This window comes from Tetrahymena thermophila, assembly GCF_000189635.1.
Source record: "Tetrahymena thermophila SB210 genomic scaffold scf_8254403, whole genome shotgun sequence".
In the NCBI taxonomy this organism is placed as follows: Eukaryota; Ciliophora; class Oligohymenophorea; order Hymenostomatida; family Tetrahymenidae; genus Tetrahymena; species Tetrahymena thermophila.
In genome coordinates, this window is record NW_002476186.1 from 219,704 (window position 1) to 239,184 (window position 19,481).

The 19,481-nt window shown below is 21.5% G+C and overlaps 6 protein-coding genes across 6 annotated transcripts; 5 read left to right on the forward strand and 1 right to left on the reverse strand. All coding sequences in view use genetic code 6, as the record gives it.

The window, feature by feature from the left end:
- Positions 1 to 48: 48 nt before the first annotated feature.
- Positions 49 to 360, reverse strand: TTHERM_00474530 (hypothetical protein; the record flags this gene model as incomplete). Its single annotated transcript, XM_001023937.2, has 1 exon — positions 49 to 360. The coding sequence occupies exon 1, from the start codon at positions 280 to 282 to the stop codon at positions 49 to 51; it is 234 nt and encodes a 77-aa protein (XP_001023937.2). The 5' UTR covers positions 283 to 360.
- Positions 361 to 1,821: 1,461 nt separating this feature from the next.
- TTHERM_000474539 (hypothetical protein) lies at positions 1,822 to 2,220 on the forward strand (the record flags this gene model as incomplete). Its single annotated transcript, XM_012799967.1, has 1 exon — positions 1,822 to 2,220. The coding sequence occupies one exon, from the start codon at positions 1,822 to 1,824 to the stop codon at positions 2,218 to 2,220; it is 399 nt and encodes a 132-aa protein (XP_012655421.1).
- A 1,624-nt stretch (positions 2,221 to 3,844) lies between these two features.
- Positions 3,845 to 6,706, forward strand: TTHERM_00474540 (tetratricopeptide repeat protein; the record flags this gene model as incomplete). The annotated part of the gene is made up of 4 exons (XM_001023938.2): positions 3,845 to 3,874; positions 3,932 to 3,985; positions 4,045 to 4,257; positions 4,517 to 6,706. The coding sequence occupies 4 exons, from the start codon at positions 3,845 to 3,847 to the stop codon at positions 6,704 to 6,706; spliced, it is 2,487 nt and encodes an 828-aa protein (XP_001023938.2).
- A 1,030-nt stretch (positions 6,707 to 7,736) lies between these two features.
- Positions 7,737 to 10,711, forward strand: TTHERM_00474550 (Serine/Threonine kinase domain protein; the record flags this gene model as incomplete). Its single annotated transcript, XM_001023939.3, has 6 exons — positions 7,737 to 7,907; positions 8,076 to 8,348; positions 8,453 to 8,542; positions 8,844 to 9,322; positions 9,384 to 9,483; positions 9,566 to 10,711. The coding sequence occupies 6 exons, from the start codon at positions 7,737 to 7,739 to the stop codon at positions 10,709 to 10,711; spliced, it is 2,259 nt and encodes a 752-aa protein (XP_001023939.2).
- Positions 10,712 to 13,456: 2,745 nt separating this feature from the next.
- TTHERM_00474570 (carrier protein) lies at positions 13,457 to 14,248 on the forward strand (the record flags this gene model as incomplete). Its single annotated transcript, XM_001023941.2, has 1 exon — positions 13,457 to 14,248. One exon carries the CDS (start codon positions 13,457 to 13,459, stop codon positions 14,246 to 14,248), a length of 792 nt encoding a protein of 263 aa, XP_001023941.2.
- Positions 14,249 to 15,194: 946 nt separating this feature from the next.
- TTHERM_00474580 (hypothetical protein) lies at positions 15,195 to 17,166 on the forward strand (the record flags this gene model as incomplete). The annotated part of the gene is made up of 8 exons (XM_001023942.2): positions 15,195 to 15,405; positions 15,474 to 15,627; positions 15,721 to 15,839; positions 15,904 to 16,089; positions 16,146 to 16,255; positions 16,315 to 16,406; positions 16,457 to 16,534; positions 16,638 to 17,166. The coding sequence occupies 8 exons, from the start codon at positions 15,195 to 15,197 to the stop codon at positions 17,164 to 17,166; spliced, it is 1,479 nt and encodes a 492-aa protein (XP_001023942.2).
- Between the last annotated feature and the right edge of the window lie 2,315 nt (positions 17,167 to 19,481).

The window sequence follows — 19,481 nt, forward strand, 5'->3', positions numbered from 1 at the left end:
TAAAATCATTTTAAATAGAGTAAGAAATATTTATTATAGAGCAAGACTTCACTTAAAGAGGACGAATCTTCTAGCTTACATGAAGCTTTTTCTTCTAAGTTATTATTCAATTCTTATTTATTAGGTAATTTCATTAAGTTCAGAAATAAGCTTGGTTAATTGAGATTATTGCTTGTTTTCTTTGTGTATTCTTTTCATGGGAGCCTTAAATACTTCAGTCTTTTCACCACCAAATTCAAAAGGGGGGAATTCAAAAGAGAGTTCGCTGTAGTCCTTAGTCATTTTTATTAAATTATTAGAAAATTTGATTGTTATTTTAATTGGATGTTTATTTATTAATATTTTTTTTAATCTGTTAATTGATTATAAAATTTTTGATCACCCAGACTTGATAATTTAAAGAAATTTGTCTAGATTAAAAGAATTTATAAAAGTGAAAGAGGAAACAGAACAAGAAAAGAATTTTATATCAAATTGTCTTGCTACATAATCAGGAAACTAATAAAACCTAACAAGAAAAGGAGCAATTAAACATATTTTAAAAATGAATGAAAAACACTTTTAATTGCTGATTTGGTAAAATAAAATAATTAAAGCGCAGCTATTTTAATAAAAAATAAATATGTGGCTACTATATTTTATTTTAAATTTGGCTATTGTAAAGTGTCCTGGTTCGTACTGATTCTTTAATTAGTATGTAAATTTTCAGAAACCTGCTTATCCTATAGATTAACATATAACATTCACATTCATATAATTTAATATAAGGATATTAATAACAATGCATGTAAACAAAACTCTTTTTTTTTCTGAAGAAGTTTTTAGAATAGACGCCGAAAAAAAAATTAATTAGCGACCTTATCAAGAAAAATTTGTATGATAAACGTGATTTTTATTTGAATTTTAAATATAAGCTAATATCAAAGAGAAAAATTTAAAATATTATCAGAAATGATTGTGACATTAAAATATTCCTCATAATTTTTAAAATTACTAAAATTTGTAGACATAATGTAAATGAGTTAAGAGAATTCTTTCATTTTTATTAACAGCATTAAATTGTAGAGGAAATAAAAGAATATATAATTTATATCAAAAGATTCTTTTAATTTAGTTCCCACATTTAATCAAAAAAAATATAGAGTCTATGATGGATGATTGATTGTAGGTATAATATTTCTTTCACCCTCTATTGCGTCTATATTTAAGAAATTTAGAAGATACTACAATTCATTCAATTTCGAAGTAGTCGCTCGCTTTCTTATAATTATTTAATTCATCTAATAACTATTTTAATTTTTTTTTTTTTGTCAAAAAAAAACACAGAAAAATTAATTAAAACAAAAAGGGGAATAAAAGCAAATAAAAGAATTGTCATAATATTCTTTGTAAAAATTTTATTAAAATTAATGAGTGAAATTCAAAATAATATTGTTGTTTGCCCATCTATTATTGAATGTGAATTAAATGATAAATTTAGAAGAAAGGAAATAGTAAAAAAAATTAAAAGTGAAAAAAACCCAGTATTAGAAATAGAAATAAGCTGCCTTAAATATTACAATAAGCTTGAAGAGCACTTAAGTGAAATTTTATCTACTAATCCTAATTCTATTTTAACTCTTAATATTATTTTAAATTAAATTTAATTGTCTGAAAAAATCTACTAGATTATTGCTTAATGTATCTCAAAGTTTAAACTCTTGAAAGAACTCAGCATAGAGCTATCCTCTGTCAAGTTATAAGATTTATCAATTAAATAAATTATATACGAAATAGTAGATCTTGACATGCTAAAGTCATTATCAATAGATATATCTAATAATGATTTAATTACAAATGATATATCGCAATATCTAGGATTAACAATAAGTTAGCTTTCTAAATTATAAAAACTCTCATTAAATATTGGAGGATGCTCAAAAATAGATGATGAATTCATAGAAAAATATGCCCAGTTAACAAAAAAAGCTATTTCATTAGAGGATTTTTCGCTGCATATTTCCGATACAAAAATTAATAAGTTTAATTTCTTAAAAAATATAAGCGAAATTCAAAACTTAAAATCTTTATCTATCACATACAATTTTAGTTCAGTAGATGCTGAATAAAGCTTTTTAGAAAATTTAAATATTTTTAATGTAAAAATTAAATCTTTAAGTCTTTATTTTTAAGGAAGTCATTTTTAAATAAGTAAGAATTAAGATGAATACTTTTTTATGAATTTAGGGAAAATTCTTAACAACTTTTGTAAGTTAAATGAATTTTATTTAAATTGTGAAAACTAAAAGCAAGAAATCGATTTAATCCCCTTTTATAAAAGTATGTCTGATAAAATTATAGAGGGAGTTAATATTTATTTAAACACGGATAATATAAAAGAAAATTCATAACTGAGATTGCTAGCTTAAGAATCTAGTTAATAATTACTACGATTTATAGTGTTAGATAAGCTATAAAAATATTTTAAAAGTTATACTTAACTGCTTTACTGATTGATTGATTTATTTATTTATAGATCGATCAATTACATTTAATCATATTATTTATTTTATTTTATTCAATTACTTATCATTTAAAATTTTATAATTTTTGTAAATACTTTTATATAAAATAAATTTTATTCAAGTAAACTAAATATTAAATTAAATGAATTTATTAGCAAAAGTTTTTTTATTTTACTTAAAAAAATTAAATTTATTTTGAAATTAAAATATTATTTTTTTTGTTAAAAATTATTTCAAATAGTTAAGAAATATTAGATTATTTTTCAAGTATTTTAAAAATATTTATAAGAATTTATAATTTTATAAATTCATAATAAATTTTAAAATATAAAAAATAAATTAAAGAATAAAATAAATTGTAAAGTTGTTATTTTTTTATAATTATGATTAATTTTAAGATTGAAAAAAGAGATATTAGCCATTATATATTTTTTATGGCTAATCTATATTACTCATTATGTTGCTTTTAGTAATTATGATCAATCATAATGTTGAACTTCTAATAATTCATGTTGATATTTTTAAAATGCTTTTAATGTAGAATAACAAATACAAACCGGATCAATAATTTAATATAATGCCTTTTTTTTGTCTTTATTAAGAACTTATTTTATCACATATTTATTTCTTCATTTGTATATTCATTCTTGATGCTTAAATAATATTTAAACATTATTTTTGTTATAAATTACATATTTGATTAAGAAATATTTAATCATTTCATAAAGTATTATTAAACAATTTTTAAAACAAACTTCTTCCTTTTTCATTCTTTATTTATAATATATTTTAAAATTAAATAAACAAATTAAAGTTTAACTTATATTTTAGTTTCAATTTTAAGTCTCAAAAAATATCCTTTAATAAAATAAATTTAAAATCCATTTAAAAGTTGAAAACACATATTATTCATTTGAATTTCTTCATTTATTTATCGATTTTTGATATATAAATAATATTTTAGAAAGGATTTAATATTTTCTTATAATTATTTAGCAAATGTTTTAAAAATTATTTTTATATTATAGAAATTAATAATTATTAAGATTTATTTTAGTAAAAAAATCTATGTACAATTTAAATTTTATTAATTAATTAATTTTTAGATTTAATAAATTGCTAATTTAATAATTTAATAGTGAATCTATTATTTATTACTGATTAAGTAATATCAAAAAACATATTAAAAACAAAAGCTATATTTAACATTTGAGGTTAGGAAATTAAATAAAGGTAGAAAGAAAACTATCATAAATAAAATTTAAGCATTTTCATTAATTTATGAAAAAGAAAGATTGAGACAGATCAAGTAAAATTAGTGAACTCTACCCTACCAAATTATGGGAGGGAAATGCTGTAGTTAAGTTGATGTATAGTTTTTATTATCAATAAATGCAATATAATTTAAATGAAAAGTTTTTTTTAAGTAAAAATAGTTAGAAATTAACTTAGGAACTTCATCTATCCTTAATAAAGATTCTGTATATTAATAAAATGATTAATTATTTATTTGAAGAAATTGTTTATTTCTAATTATTAGAATACGAATGAACTTGAATTGAATATAAACTCTTATCCGTATGACAAAGAAGTAACTGCAGGAGTAAATCGAGATTTTTAATAAATAAATCATATGAAAATGAGCCAAGGAATTTAAACTGTCAGTGCTATATTTTAGGATAAAGTTTCAAAAAGCGAATACAATATTTCTGGATTAATTAGATCACATTTAAACGAAACTTCCCTTAACTAGGTTTAGATTTATTATCATTTTTTTTCAATGTTTTAATTTGAACTCATAAGTAATTAACTTGGCTTATTCAGCTTTATTTAATTTTGATTTTTTTTTTCATATGATAAATTGAATGAATAAATGAATGGACTAATTATAATTAGGTCTAGTTTGATCATAAAATCTAAATTATCAAGTTAAACCACAAATATAAATTTCTTCTTTTATAATTTAAATACTTAATTTAGTTTATTATTAATGGAAAATAAATTTATAAAAGGTATAATTTCATAGAATAAAAGATGACATGAATTTTGAAGTTTTAGTTGATCAAATGATTATTACTTTAAAAGAATTTCAATAAGTTATTTAAAAAAAGAAAAAAGAACAATTTAAAACTCACTAAAAGAAAGAGTTACCTGAAGAATGGTTAATTCTATTTGCTATTCAAGATTATTTAAATAGATAATTTTAAAACTAAAATAATTAATAAATAAGAGTTTTAGCTTAAAATACCCACTCTGTCACGACCCCTACAAATTTTAGACATAGCTGGAGCTTGACAAATAATAATATTAATAACAATAATAGCTCTTATTATTTTAACAGCAACAACAACAATAATAACAACAACCAAAATTAATAATAAATTTCTAACCAAAATTTAACTTCTCAAAAACAAAATAATGAAAACCAAAATAATAAATACGCAACTAATAAGCCAAATGTAAGATTCCAAGTGCTAAAACACTTTAATTCTGAAAGCGATTTGGAATTTAAAATATCAGAAAAGCAATAAAATATCTTATCTGTAATATTTATGAGAATTTTTTATACAATTTATTCCAAGAAACACCTAATTGTTTGTTAAGAATCAGCTAAACTTTTTGAAGTAATTGAATTTATAGCATTAAACTTTATAAGGCTGGATTAAAGGGAAGTTAAGTACCTGAATCCTGAAGAATAGCTAGCTATTCTTATTGAAATAGGGAAGTTTTTACAATTATATGGAAACCATCAGTGCACTCTTAACTACTATAATGTTTTAGAAATGGACTTTCATAGAACTTTCTCTAAATAGTTTATAAAGCTTTATGAACTGTAAGCTTTAAACCTTAGTAAACTAGGAAAATATAGAGAATCCATTACAAAATACAACTTAGCTCTTACCTTTTAAGAACAGGAAGAAGAGAAATCTCAGAAAGAACATTAATTGGTAAATCAAAAAGAAGCATCTTCTGCTATATCTCCTACAATATCAAGGTTCAATTTAGAAGAAAATCATATCTAAAAAGAAAATGATAAGGTTTTTGTTAATACCAGTAACGTTTCGAGTTTAATCGACAAGGGTTTAATTTGTTATCAGATTGCATAAATTTATTCATCATTAAAAGAATTCGATAATGCAATAGAATACTATTAGAAGAGCTTAGATTATAATTAAAAAAGTAAGGATAAAGCTATTAACTTAAGCTATAAATCAATAACAAGCTACATAAATAACAACAAAAATGATGAAATTATTGTAAATAACACTCCCTAAAAAATAGCAAATATGTTTTCATAATAAAGTTTTGAGTAGCTTGATTAAACAGGAGCAAAGAATATTTAAGAAATAAATAATTCAAAGCAATAAAATAATATAGATATTAGAAATTGTAGCATCTTATAGAGTATTTCATAAATGTACTTCTAAAAAAATGACTTAGACTAGGCATTAGAATATCTGAAAAGAGCGTACGAAAAGTATCAAAAAGAATTTAAATTAACAGAGCAGACTAAGTACATAAAACTTCTAACTTAAATGTGCAGTATTTTTTCATCCTAAGGCAAGTTTTCTGAATCAATTAAATATGCAGAGGAAGCTCTTACTTTGATTGAGCAGAAGTATGGCACACAAAATTTCAAAGAGCTAAAATCAATTCTAGAAAATCTTTAAATACTCTATCTTAATGAAAAGAAAATTTTATAATCTTTAGAAGTAAATAAAAGGCTGATTAAATTGGTAGAGGAAAATAATGTTGATGATTTAATACTAGCTTAATATCTGGAAAATAACGGTACACTGAATTATAAGATTAAAAATTATGAAGAAAGTTTGAGATCTAGTTACTTTGCTCTTAAAATACTGAAAGATCAATATGGAGAGAAAAGTATTCAAGTTGCAAAAATATAATAAAATATAGCATAAACACTTTCTCAGTAAAATAACCATAAAATAGCTTTTGAAATGGCAAAGAGTTGTTTAGAGATTTTTTCTTAAAATACCCAGCTTATAGAGCAGGAGGAACTATCATATGTTTTATATAACATAGCTTAGTTTGCTTTAAATGTAGATTTAAAAGAAGAAGCATTTAATTATATAAAATAATCTAAAGAACTATTGCAAAGTGATTAATGCAAACAATTTAATAATTACTAAGAAATTATTGCTCTATATAATAAAATATCAAAACTAATTAACTAATGAACCAAAAGCACAAAATATAACCTCATGTTTATTATTCTATAGTATTAAAAAAGTCCTAAAAATAATTGTATCAGTACTAAAAAAATACTAATAATTTTACTTTTAATTATTTAAGTGACCATTAATTTCTATATAATTTTATAAAATGATTAAGATAAAGAATTAGTTTATTTATATTAATTATTACAACAGTAATTTAAATTAATTGTTATATTTAATAATAAACATTTGCAAAATAACAAAACAGCTCTTTTAAGAGATAATTCATAAATGTAAACTAACATTTTCTTATATTAAAATGTAAATTCATATATTTGTCATGGCTATTAAATCATACAATTAAATTAAACAAATGGTTCTGAGCTACAAAAGAAATAATATATCAATTAATATTGACATAAATCATATGTTATTTTAATATTACATTTATTGTTATTCAAATTGATGGTTTAATAAAAAAGGCGAACTAATTTTTTTAATTTTATTGGTGTTTAGAATGTAATTTAATAAAATTATCCTTTTAAAATAACTTTCTCAATTTACTAATTAAAAAATAATAAATTAGTTAGATGTTTATTTATTTATTTATTTATTTTATTTATTAACTCAGCGAATATTTGTTAGCTAAATAGCAAAATAAAATAGCAGACATAGGATTTTAAAATATAAATTTTTGAAATTTTGTATTTAAGCTAAAAGATGTATTTTAATGCTTAAATAGAATAACTATTTGTATAATGAATACGATTGTGTATTAATTGACTGTAAATAAAAATTATGAGTGAATTCTATCTTTACAAAGTAAAATCAAATTAATTAAATATATTTCTTTATTGACCTTTTTCAATAAAAAACAAAATAATTATTAAAAAGAAAATAATATTGATAGTTAATCAAAAGTGTTTAGTTTAATTATCTTATCTTCATTAATAAATTGTATAAATTCAATCAATACAGACAGCTAGCTATTAGTCAAAACAATAAAAAGCTTCGCATAGAACTCTACCAAGCTTAAGTATTGTGATAGACAATGAGTAAAAAAAATATAAAAAAGGAAGAAGCTTCTTAGTAGATAACTACTAAGAATGGCGTATTTGATTATAGTTAATGTCTTTTTGAGGTTAGACTCACCAAAAAAGGGTTTTTAGGATAATCAACTCGTTATGTGTATTGCACAAAAAATAGTATAGTCGTTGCTAAAGTAAAATGTTTAATTGATTTTAATTGCAATTTATAAGAATATAGAAATAATTTTCTCATTTAAATTTAATTTTTTGAGAGTTTTAAGTGTTTGTATTTAAGTATTTTTGTTAAGAATAAACAAATTCGTTTTATGCTTAAATGCAATTTACTAATTTAATATAAAAAGGAACCATATTAAAAAAAACCTGATAAAATAATTAACTTGAAGCCTGACTGGCAAGTAGCTTGGATTTACGATGCAAAAAAGATAAAGGAACCTTTTGAAAAAAAGATTTTAGGGTTTAAATTAATTACTGATACAGATGTAAAGATAGAATATTTTGGAGATGTTGTCGTTATGACTACTTTGAGAGATTATTTCTGCAAATAGCTATTTTAAATCAAATTCTTGGACGAATTTGAAATTTAGAAAAAAATTGGAAAAGGCAAATATGCAAAGGTATATTTTACAAACTTACTTTTGAATTAAGGATTTGTTATATGCAAAATTTGAAAATAACAAATATTTACTTCTAAAAATTAAACTTTAACTTCATAAAAAAGGTGTATAAAGTTAGAAGAAAAGATAATAATTAATTATATGCTGTTAAATATCTTCATAAAATGAAGCTAGCAACCATTGAGGATGCCTAAGTAAGTTATAATTCTTCATTTCTTTTTAGTTAAAATTGCTTATTAAAAAAATGATTGTAAATAATTCTATGCTTCTGCTAGTTCTATTCTAAACCAATCTACTTTATATTTGATTTCACAAATACTTTATTAGGTTAGAATATAAAAAATCTTAGCATAAATAAATAAATTAATAAACAAAACTTAAAAACTAACTTTTTTAAAGGCAAAATTATATTTTTATTTCATAAAGAATGAATTTTGAGTTATTAAAATATTATATTTATTTATATTAAATAAAAATTACTGCTTTATAACAAAGGCTGCTCTTTTCAATGAACTTAAAATTTTAAGAATGATAGATCACCCTAATTGCATAAAATTGATTGCAACTTATGAGGATAATAATGGATATTACATATTGACTGAATTACTAGATTCAGAAAAAAGTTTATAGGGAGAGCTCACTAAATTCCAAAATCCTTAATTTGGATATTAGGTAGTTAGACATATCTTAAAATAGCTTATAAAAGGTATTGAATATGTTCATAGCTTAGGTATCATGCATAGAGATTTAAAGCCCTAAAATATAATGTTTGCAAATAGCGATTCTTCATCTCTTTCGAATCTTAAAATTATTGATTTTGGATTGGCTTAATTCATAAATGATCCTAATTATATTTATGTTCACGTAGGTACACCTGGTTATGTTGCCCCTGAAATTTTGGCAAACGAATCAGAAAAGCATAGATATACAGAAAAATGCGATTTATTCAGTATTGGAGTTGTTTTTCACATTTTGTAAGTTATTTCAAATAAAAAAAAGATGTAACTAATTTAATATCCAAATATAAATAAAAAGATTAACTGGAAGATCAGTTTTCCCTGGTAAAAAGTTTTCATAAGTATTACAAAGCAATAAGGAGTGCAAAATAGATTTGAGAGGACCAAAATACGATGAGGTATCATAAAATAAAATTAAACAAATAAATATTAATAAATTGATTAGCTTTCAATTATTTTAAATTTAAAATAATTAATTAGCTTAATAAAGATGCTATAGATTTACTTGGTAAGCTACTCGAGCCCAATCCTTTAAAAAGACCATCTGCAACAGACGCTCTTCTTCATAAATTTTTTTTCCCAGATGCCTAAAAAGAAGCTAATAAAGTTTCTTCTGCAGCTAATTTAGATCAGACTGCTAATTCTGTAAGCACTAATGTTACAAACAAAGATAAAGAAATGGAAACTCCACTAAAATTTGGAGGAAAATTAGCAAAAGGATTCCATAACTTAAATAAAATTACAAGTGTTAAAGATATTGATAACATCCCTTTTAATTTCGATGATATTTAGTAGAAAATACAAAATCAAATTAGTATGTATACAATTTGCAAACAAAAGGATGAAGCACAAAAGCAATCTCTATATAAGCTTGCTTAAGAATTAGTAGATCTGTTTATCATTCTTGAAGAAAATTAAACTGATGATTTAAGTTTCTTTGCTAGTCCTCTTAAAATAAGAGGTGGATTAAGAAACTCAATGGCAGATGGTAGCTTATTATAAAAGTTTGGTTCCTTTGATCAGGATGATGAATCAAATCCTTAAAAAAGCAATGTCATTTTGTAAGAAGTGAAGGAAGAAGAAGAATTCCCTCAAGCTAATAACAATTAAAATTAATAATAAGATTAAAAGAATGAAAATGGTGGTAGAGCTGCAATGAGACCTGCAAAGCTAAAAATAGAAAGTTTAAATCACAACGAAGAGGAAGAAGAACAAAAAGACATCGTAACTGATATGACTCCTATTAGAGTCTCTAAAAACGAATTAAATATAATAATTGAAAAAGAGGATGGAACCAAAAAGTAACTTCCAAAAAGATTACTAAAATTGCTTAGCTTTTTCCCTGCCTTCTTATTTGAAACAGAACTTGAAGGAGATTTAAAAAAAGAAGGAAAATAAACTGTAAAGATTTTAGGTAAATTTTTACTGTAAGGCAATGAATATAAAAAAAAATTGAACGAAGAATAGCTCCAAGAATTATTTTAAAGCATAATAAAGTAGAATTTCCTAGACGATTGGTTTACAAATTTAATTTAAGAAATGGTTAATCCCGTTATGGATTTAGTCCCTGATTTTTTATATATTAAATAATCTTTAGATAAAAATTTATAAACATAAAAGAAATGATAAAATAATGTATTTAATTTTGTATGTAGTTACAATCAAATGAGTTTTGAGTTAAACATTAAAATGAATGATAAATTCTACCTTTCAGTGATACTAACTAAATTAATCCATTACTTAATTATTTATTTTATTAATTTTGTTATGATATAAAATAATCAAATACCTGCTAATAACATAAAATATAATTCAAAATATAACCTTTCCCTTCTTTCCATAAATTATCCCTCTGTTAAAATAAATAAACAATTATTTAAATTTTATCAAGGCACTTAATAATTTTATATTATGAACATATTCATTTATTAAGAGAGTTTTGGAAAAAACAAAAAACAAAATGAGAGCTAATAATTTTTATTTGAAAATTAAAATCATTTATTAAAAATTAGATTAAATAAGTTTAATTATGTATGCTAAAATTAATCTATTGAATTTTTCATTAAAAAAATAATCAAAAAAATCTCTTTTGTTTTTAACTAAATAATATTAATATATGATTAAATATTTTCTAAAAAATAACCTGATAATACAATAAGAGTATCAAATTAAATTCCTGCTTATAGTAATTCTTAAATACAATTTTTATTAGTTAGGAAATTTACTTTTTTATATAAAAATTCAAATTATTAAAGCAGCTTTTTAATATAAGAGCACATCTAAATAAAATTAATTCACCTAAATCTTTTTTACAAAAGCACCATTTTTAATTTGTTTTTATTTATTCCTTAGTTTAATTAAATTAGTATAAATTTTCATTTTTTATTGGTTAAAATTGCAATAGCTTTAAAAACTAAATTTAAAATTGAGTCAATAGTTATTAAAAGTTATGATTTTTTTTGTTTCGTATTACATAAGAATGCTAAGCTGAGTATTTTCTTATTTTTAGTTATTAATTTTAAATATTTATTCTTTTAAATTGAATTTTTTAATAAATTTTCTGTTAAAATTCAAAGTTTAATTTGGACAAAAATTGTATTTTAGTTTTTTTAAAATGAGTAAATTAAAATAATTATTAAATATTAAAAGTAAGTATTTAATCTTTCTTGTAATTTAATATTACTTTGAAATAAATTTATATTTAATTACTGCTTTAAAAACTATTTTCTATAATAATTTACTGAAAAAATATGATTTATTTGAATTATAATTTAAAAATATTATTAAAAATTGTTTACATCTTTCTTTTCAAAAAATTTTAAATTGAAAAATTATTTTCAAATTTATTCATTTTCATAAAATATTCATTAAAATTATAATGATAATAAAAATTTTTAAAATCAGTGTAAGTAAAATTAAATATTTACATAAAGAAAGCAAATTTTATTAAATAAACCACTAACTAACAATCCCAAAAATATAAAAAATTATAAATTTAAATAATAAAATTGATGAAAGATAATATTTAATCTAAATGTAACAAAATTTATGAACGATATTTATTGGTTTATGATGTAAAAAACAAATGTTGATGTAATTCATAAAAAATGACTTAACTAAAATAAAATTAGAGTCACTTAAAAATTCTTTTTTTCTCAAATTAGTTTCTTTCTTTTTTAATTTTTTCATTTAAAAAAATGACCACTCAAGAAAGAAATATCTAAATATGAAGAATTTAATTTTAATTTTTTAAAAAAACTAGCTAAGATTTTTGATAATTCCATATTGTTTTAGGAAGAAAATAATAGAAAAGGAAAGGGCTAGCTTCTGCTTCTTAGAAAGTCAAAAGGAACAAATGGACTGAACTTGGTTGCGTCATAAATTTTTTAAAGCTATAATAAATGACTTATTTGAACGGTAATCTGTTAATTAATTGTTTAAAATTAGATTGGTAAATAAAAGGTGGGTGATAATCCTATAAATATGTATTAACGAGCTAGCATTTTGTTATATCAAAAAAAATAACATAAGGTTTTACAAATTTAGGAAAGAATTTCGAAAGAAAAAGAGTTACTATTGATATCAATTGGAATAGACATTTTCTTTTAACTATCTTTAATGGTTGTGTAATTAATAATTTTCTAAAAATTTAGAACAAATAATAAAAAATAAAAATTTGATATAAATTTTTTGTATTTTAAATTATTTCTCAATTTAAAAAAAATTGTTTATATAACAATTGAGAGTATTTTATTTAAATAATTATGAACAATTATTATACAATATTTTTAAAAAGCATCAGTTTATTAACATAATGAAAAAATTTATTTATCTAGCAGCAATTCGCTTAAATTAAAATAATTGGTTACTAGTTGAAAAAGAATGCAAAAAAAAAAAATGCATTTATATCCAAGATTATATCATAGAATATATACAGAAAAATAAGAGAAGAATTTGGTTATGTAAAATAGTCTTTAATTGCTTTATTTCAAAGTACTGTATGAATTTTAATTGTTTTTTTTAATACTAAGAGCGGTATTGTATTAGGACTGTATTAAAGATATCAGAATTCAATTCAGCGCGCCTAAAAAAAATAGAAAAGAATTTTATCAAAATTAATTTTTCATAATGAGTAAATCATTTGATTGAAGATTTATTAAAAGTGAATAATATTTATATTTTAGAATGCAAATAGTGACTTGGTTTATAATTAAATTAAAAAAAATAAAAAAAATAGAGCAAAAAGAAATAATTAACAACTGTATTTATCAGCTTGCATAATTATAAAATTATCTTTTTAGTACTATTAATAACTCTTCTTAATTAATAAAACAAATTCACTACAAAAATATCAAGATTCACCTATTCAAAATGCAAGATTTCCACGCTTCCCTTGTCGCTTCTCTAGCTTCTGTCGTTATTTTCGCTCCATTCGATGTAGCTAGGACTAAACTCAACTTGAATAATCAACCACTTCCATAACTTCTTTCAAATATATATAAAACTGAGGGAGTAAAAGGGTTTTATAGAGGTTTGGCAATGTCAGCCACAACAACTCCTCTCTCTGTCTCACTCTACCTCTCATTATATTCAAAGGCTAAAAACTTTATGAAAAGTCACTGCGAGAATAATATTTTATCTAATATAGGCGCTTCAGTAGCTACTGGCGTAGTATGTAATACAATTACCAACCCTCTTTGGTTACTTAAAACAAGAATATAAACTTCTAACAAAGGTTTATTTTAAAATGCTTCTGAAATTTATTATAAAGACGGATTAAGAGGTTATTATAGAGGTCTCGGAACAAGTTTCCTAGGATTAATTCACCTCGCTGTGTACTTCCCACTTTATGAAACATTAAAAGATACATTAAATTCATCTTATTAAGATAGTACAACTTAAAATATTCTAATAGCAAGCTCAGTGTCAAAGTTAATCTCTTTGATTGTTAGCTACCCAAATACTGTTTTGATGACTAAAATTCAAACTGGAATGGAAAATATTTCATTCTACTCTTTGGTTTAATAAACTTATCAAAAATAAGGATTATCCGGCCTCTTCTCAGGCATCAAAGTAGAAGTCGGCAGATCTCTTCCTGCAAACGCTTTGACTTTCATGTTATACGAAAGTTTAAAATAAAAACACATTTTGAGATTAGCTTGATTTGAAAATTAAAATCGTAAAAAGAATTTTAATTTTCTGTCTATTTATCTACTAAAAAAAAAATACTTTTCAAATAATAAAATAATTTAAAAAATTAACAAAATTTTAATCAATACTAACTAATAAAATTATATTTATATTTCAATAACTTATTAACTTAACATACTGTATATTACAAAACTGTAAATTATTTCTATTGATTTATCAATTGACACAATATAAATTTCATTTAATTTGTAGAAAAACATTTAATCATTAATAATTGTGGATAATATTTCTCCAAATATTTATGAATAATAAAAAAATTCCATTTTATTTATGCTTACTCAATTTTAAATTTAAAAGCTATCCTTATGATTTAAAACACATTTTTAACTCTATTGCAGTAGCTTAACAAGTATATAAGTTTAGTTGTAACCATGTTATTACTTTATATTAAAACAGTAATTAAAATAAGATTTTCAGAGACTAAAATATAGTTAAACTCAATTCATTTTTTTCGATTAGGTTTTTGATTCGAATGAAGTTTTAGATAAAAATTTAATTAAATTGATTCAAATTAAATCACTCTAATCTCTCAAAAAGGATCTTAATATGTAATATTCGGATGCTAAACTAAAGATAATACGATATTTTTAAAGATATTTTAATTTACATAAATAACATTTAGATTTAAATTACAAATCCTATCATATTAATTCTGACATTTATAAAACGAAAATGAAATAAATGTCTTGATTAAGATTAAATAAATACTTGCTTAAAATTTTATTAACATTCAAAAATATTTACAAATAAATATCTCATACCTAAAAAATAAATTTAATATTTATTTATGTAAGTTAATCAAGCTAAATAATTTAATTAACTTTCTTTTATTATTCTTTTCTTCTATTTCTGCCTTTTTTAAATTTTCTAAATTTTACAAGTATATCTTAGTGAAAATATGTCTGGAAAAGAAATGAATAAAAAAAATATTAAGTGCATATTCTTGGTGACTGATTGCCCTAAAAATGGCAAAAATATTTCGTTTGTTTATCCCGACTCAACTTAAGTTTAAAATCATTTAAAAATTGCAGAAAAAGAGTTTTCACTTCAAAATTTACAATCATGCATACAAACTATGATTTAAAATTTTTTAGACTCTACCTAATTTAGTACTAAATCTATTGAAATTAATCCAATGACATTCGCTAAAACTAGCTTTTATCTTTTATTAAAATAGTTGGTATGATTGATAAGCAGGATTTTTAGGGATTTAAAGAAGATTTTTTGAAAAATTTCTTTTCTCCTAAAAATTGCTCAATATCAAACGAACTCATCATAGAAAATTAAGTATATATAAGTAGCTCAGCCTTGATTCCCTAGCAGGAATAGCTGTATTCAATTTTGTTTATTTTACTTTAATGAGTGAATCAATTTTTAATGCTTTAGTTTTAAAAAAATAATTCATATACTTTTATATATTAAAGTGATGACTTAAAAGAGTCTTCCGAAAGTATACAAGTAGAAGGATTTACTATTGTCATTATATGCAATGATATCTCTCCTAATTATATAAAATTCTATAAGAAAGTGCTATGCTTTTTTAGTAAATATTACATATAATATAAAATTATGTGGTCTTTTATAATAATCTACAATTATTATTCTAGCAAGAGCGATAGAGCTAGAAGAAAAGAGAAAAAACATTCTAGGGAAAATGCTTTACAATCTTTATAAAAGCAATGAAGATTTCATTTAAATCTGCAAAAGCTAATCTGAACAGAAAAATGTTTCAATTTATAAAAACAGAGATGATGGGAATAAAAATCAAGTTTAAATTTAAGATGACATAGCTGGTAATTATCTTTTTAAGTTTTTTAATAATTAGTTCATAGTAAATAAATGACTATAGCTCAACTACAAGAACACAGAAAAACACTGATAGAATAGCTAGATTTATATAAAAGCTTCAAAAAACTATATGATTCTTTAGAAAAAACTCTATTAGATATATCTCCTATTGTAAAATTATTTACTTTGCATACAAATAATAAATACATTTTCTATCAAAAATTTAACAGCTCTAAATGAACCTTGAAGGATATAGAATAGAAAATATTCCTCATATTAAAATAAAACCTTATTAAACTTTAATAATCTCAAGAAAAGTTTGGTAGAATATTTATTAATGACTAAGTAGATTTATTTTATATATTTTAACAGTAAATAATCACTAGATAAAGACAAAGATTGTTCCCAAAGATTCAAAGAATTTATTGACATGTAAAATCCTTCTAAAAGGTAATACGATTAAATTTATTTTAAAATAATATTTAATCTTTCATGAAAAATCTCAACAATAAATAAAAAGAATTTATTTCTAATTCTGTTTTAATTAATTAAGTTTTGAATAGCTAGCAAAGTAAGGACATTTTTCAATGAAAGAAATAGAGTTATATGTGAATCACTTATTTAAATGGCAAGAAAATGTAACTATTGTTAATAAGCTTGAGTCTTCATGCATTTATGTTTTAAACCCAAAATTTAAATATAATTTTCAAACTCTTGTTCAACTTGGATCTAAATATAAAGATAAATTCAAAAGCTAGGATCAAGATATTGAAAACATAATTGCAAAATTCTAGTTTCCTATTACATGGTAGTAACTTAAAGATACAAACTTTTTAAAGCATGATGGTGAAATAGTTCATCTTTTGTAAAATAGAATTATATGTGAATGTGAAACATATCTATATTAATTACCAAACAAAGTGCCTGGTTTTAGTTAATATTCGAAATTTGAAAAATATGTTAACAAACCAATAACAATTCACGAAATATGCCACAGAGAAGACATGAAGCTTCAAGCTTTGATATAGCTTCTAAATGATAGTAAAAGCCATATTAAATATTACTATATTATCCCCAAATGACCAAACCTTTTTATTCTAATATTTTTATGTTTTAATTGTAAATAATTAATTATTAATAATAAAAATAAAAGTTATTTCTTAGGATTTTTAGAAAATGTTTTGATTTTTTAAAATATATAATGCTAATAATAAGTCTTCTTCAAATAGAATTAACTCTAACTTATTTGAGCATTTTGTTAAAATTTAAATAGTCTAAATTGAAAATATATTTTCATATTAAAATTTAAATAAAAACTTATCAAAATTTATTCGAAAAGTCTTGTGTAAATAAATCAATTTTATTTAGTATTCTCATTTGATATTTTCTAAGAATTAAATTTATCTTATTAATATTATTCTAAATTTTATAAAAATACTTAAATTCACTAAAGAAATAAATAAAAAAGTGAGAGTTTTAAGCATATTTAAATCTTTTATGAAATTAAAAATTATTGGGAAAAAAACGTAGAATAAAATTTAAAACTTAAATACTATAGAAAGATATTTTAATATAATGTTTTTAATTGTAATCTGAAAATTTAATAAAGTTAATTATCATTTTATGTATGTTTATTGAAGAACATTAATATTATAGATTCTTCTAATAGTTATTATTTTACTAATAATTATTGAAGAATACTATTATAAAAGCTTTTTCAAATAGTTCTCAAGGTTGTAATTATAAATAATATCAATAAGGAAAAAATAAATCTTATTTAGAATAATGGTGGTTTTGTTAAATTGTTTTTATAATTTTTTTATGAGCAATCAAATTTAGAAAATAAATATATTTCTTTTAAATAAAATATAAGTTTTTAATTGGTACTAATTTAAAATTTTATTTAAGTTGCTTTAAAAGATTATAAATATTTTTATAGCTTTTATATTTCAAACGAGAATATGAATATCTATAAGACAAAATAGATGGATTTAAGTATATGTATGGAGATAAAAAATAAAATTTAAAAAAAATAACAATAAACTAATGAGAAAAAGAGTAGAGTAAAAACTGAATAAAGAGACAATCAATATCAAATCATTTATTCAAACTGCCAAGGTTTTTTTTAATAGTACTTTGTTAGTTTTTTTTATTAAATATCTCAACAATAAGTGAGTGTTAATAATATTAAGGTGGTCACAAATTAAGGTTTGTCTATATTACAAATATTTAGTTAATTAATCATAAGTTTTATGTTAAAAATATTTATTTGAATTTAATAAAGCTAAAGTTTTATTTTAAATTCTGTATGGCTTTCAATAAATAAATAGTTTTTGTAGTAAATAGTTTTTGATTAAAATTATAAATTATTATGTATTATATTATTTCAAAAAAGAAGGGCTTGCCGGGAATCGAACCCGGATCGCCAGTACCCGAAACTGGCATTCTACCACTAAACCACAAGCCCTCTCTTAACTTAATAAAAATAAATATTAAATAATTTAAGTTGAATCCTTTTTTTAAGAATTCTTTTTATTTTGGATATTTTTTTGTTTAAAATCAAAAAGTTTCTTTCATTAATTTTATCGACTTATGAATCAAATAAGTAAAGAAATTTTTTTAATTAAAAACAGTAATGTGTTAATAATTTTGACTTATCAAATATTCAAATTTTTATCTACCACAATATGAAAATGCAATTTTAAAATTTATTTTATTTATTATTTATTTTTTCTCATAATAGTTACATATATTATGCTAATTGCTGATCAGATACTAAGCAACCTGATGTACTTAGATTAGGTTGATTTGTTAGTAAAAATTCCTCTTCTCTGATTCTTATTTTATAAATTATAACTAATGGAAATTTCATTCATTTATTAAAAAAAAAAACTAACCACTTATTTTGTGAATCTTATGAAAATTGATTTGCAAATATATTAAGCACATTTACTATCAAAATAATGAATTCTCAAGAATATGTGATTTTAACGTACTAGAAAGAATGAGATGGGCTATCAAATAAATAATTATTAGATTGAAAAATAAATTAATAGATTCCTTCTATTGTTTAAGAAAAATTAATTTGTGAATGAAATATTTTGAGTAAAATAGATATATTTCTGTTTGTCAGCTTTGCTTCACTAAAAATTGTTTAATATCTGGGATTTTCAATTATTTTAGTAATAAATTATAATCAATTATATATCAAAATAAAAATTTTTGTAAATTATATCAAAATTAAGTGTGCACAAAGATAGATTATATTAATTAATTGAAAGCATTTGAAATAATTATTAAGCAGCTTAAAAATTGTTGAAAAGGAAATAATCCAAACCAATAAAATCACAGACATTAAAATAAAAGATTACAGTAGCTGCAGTTATTTAATTAGATA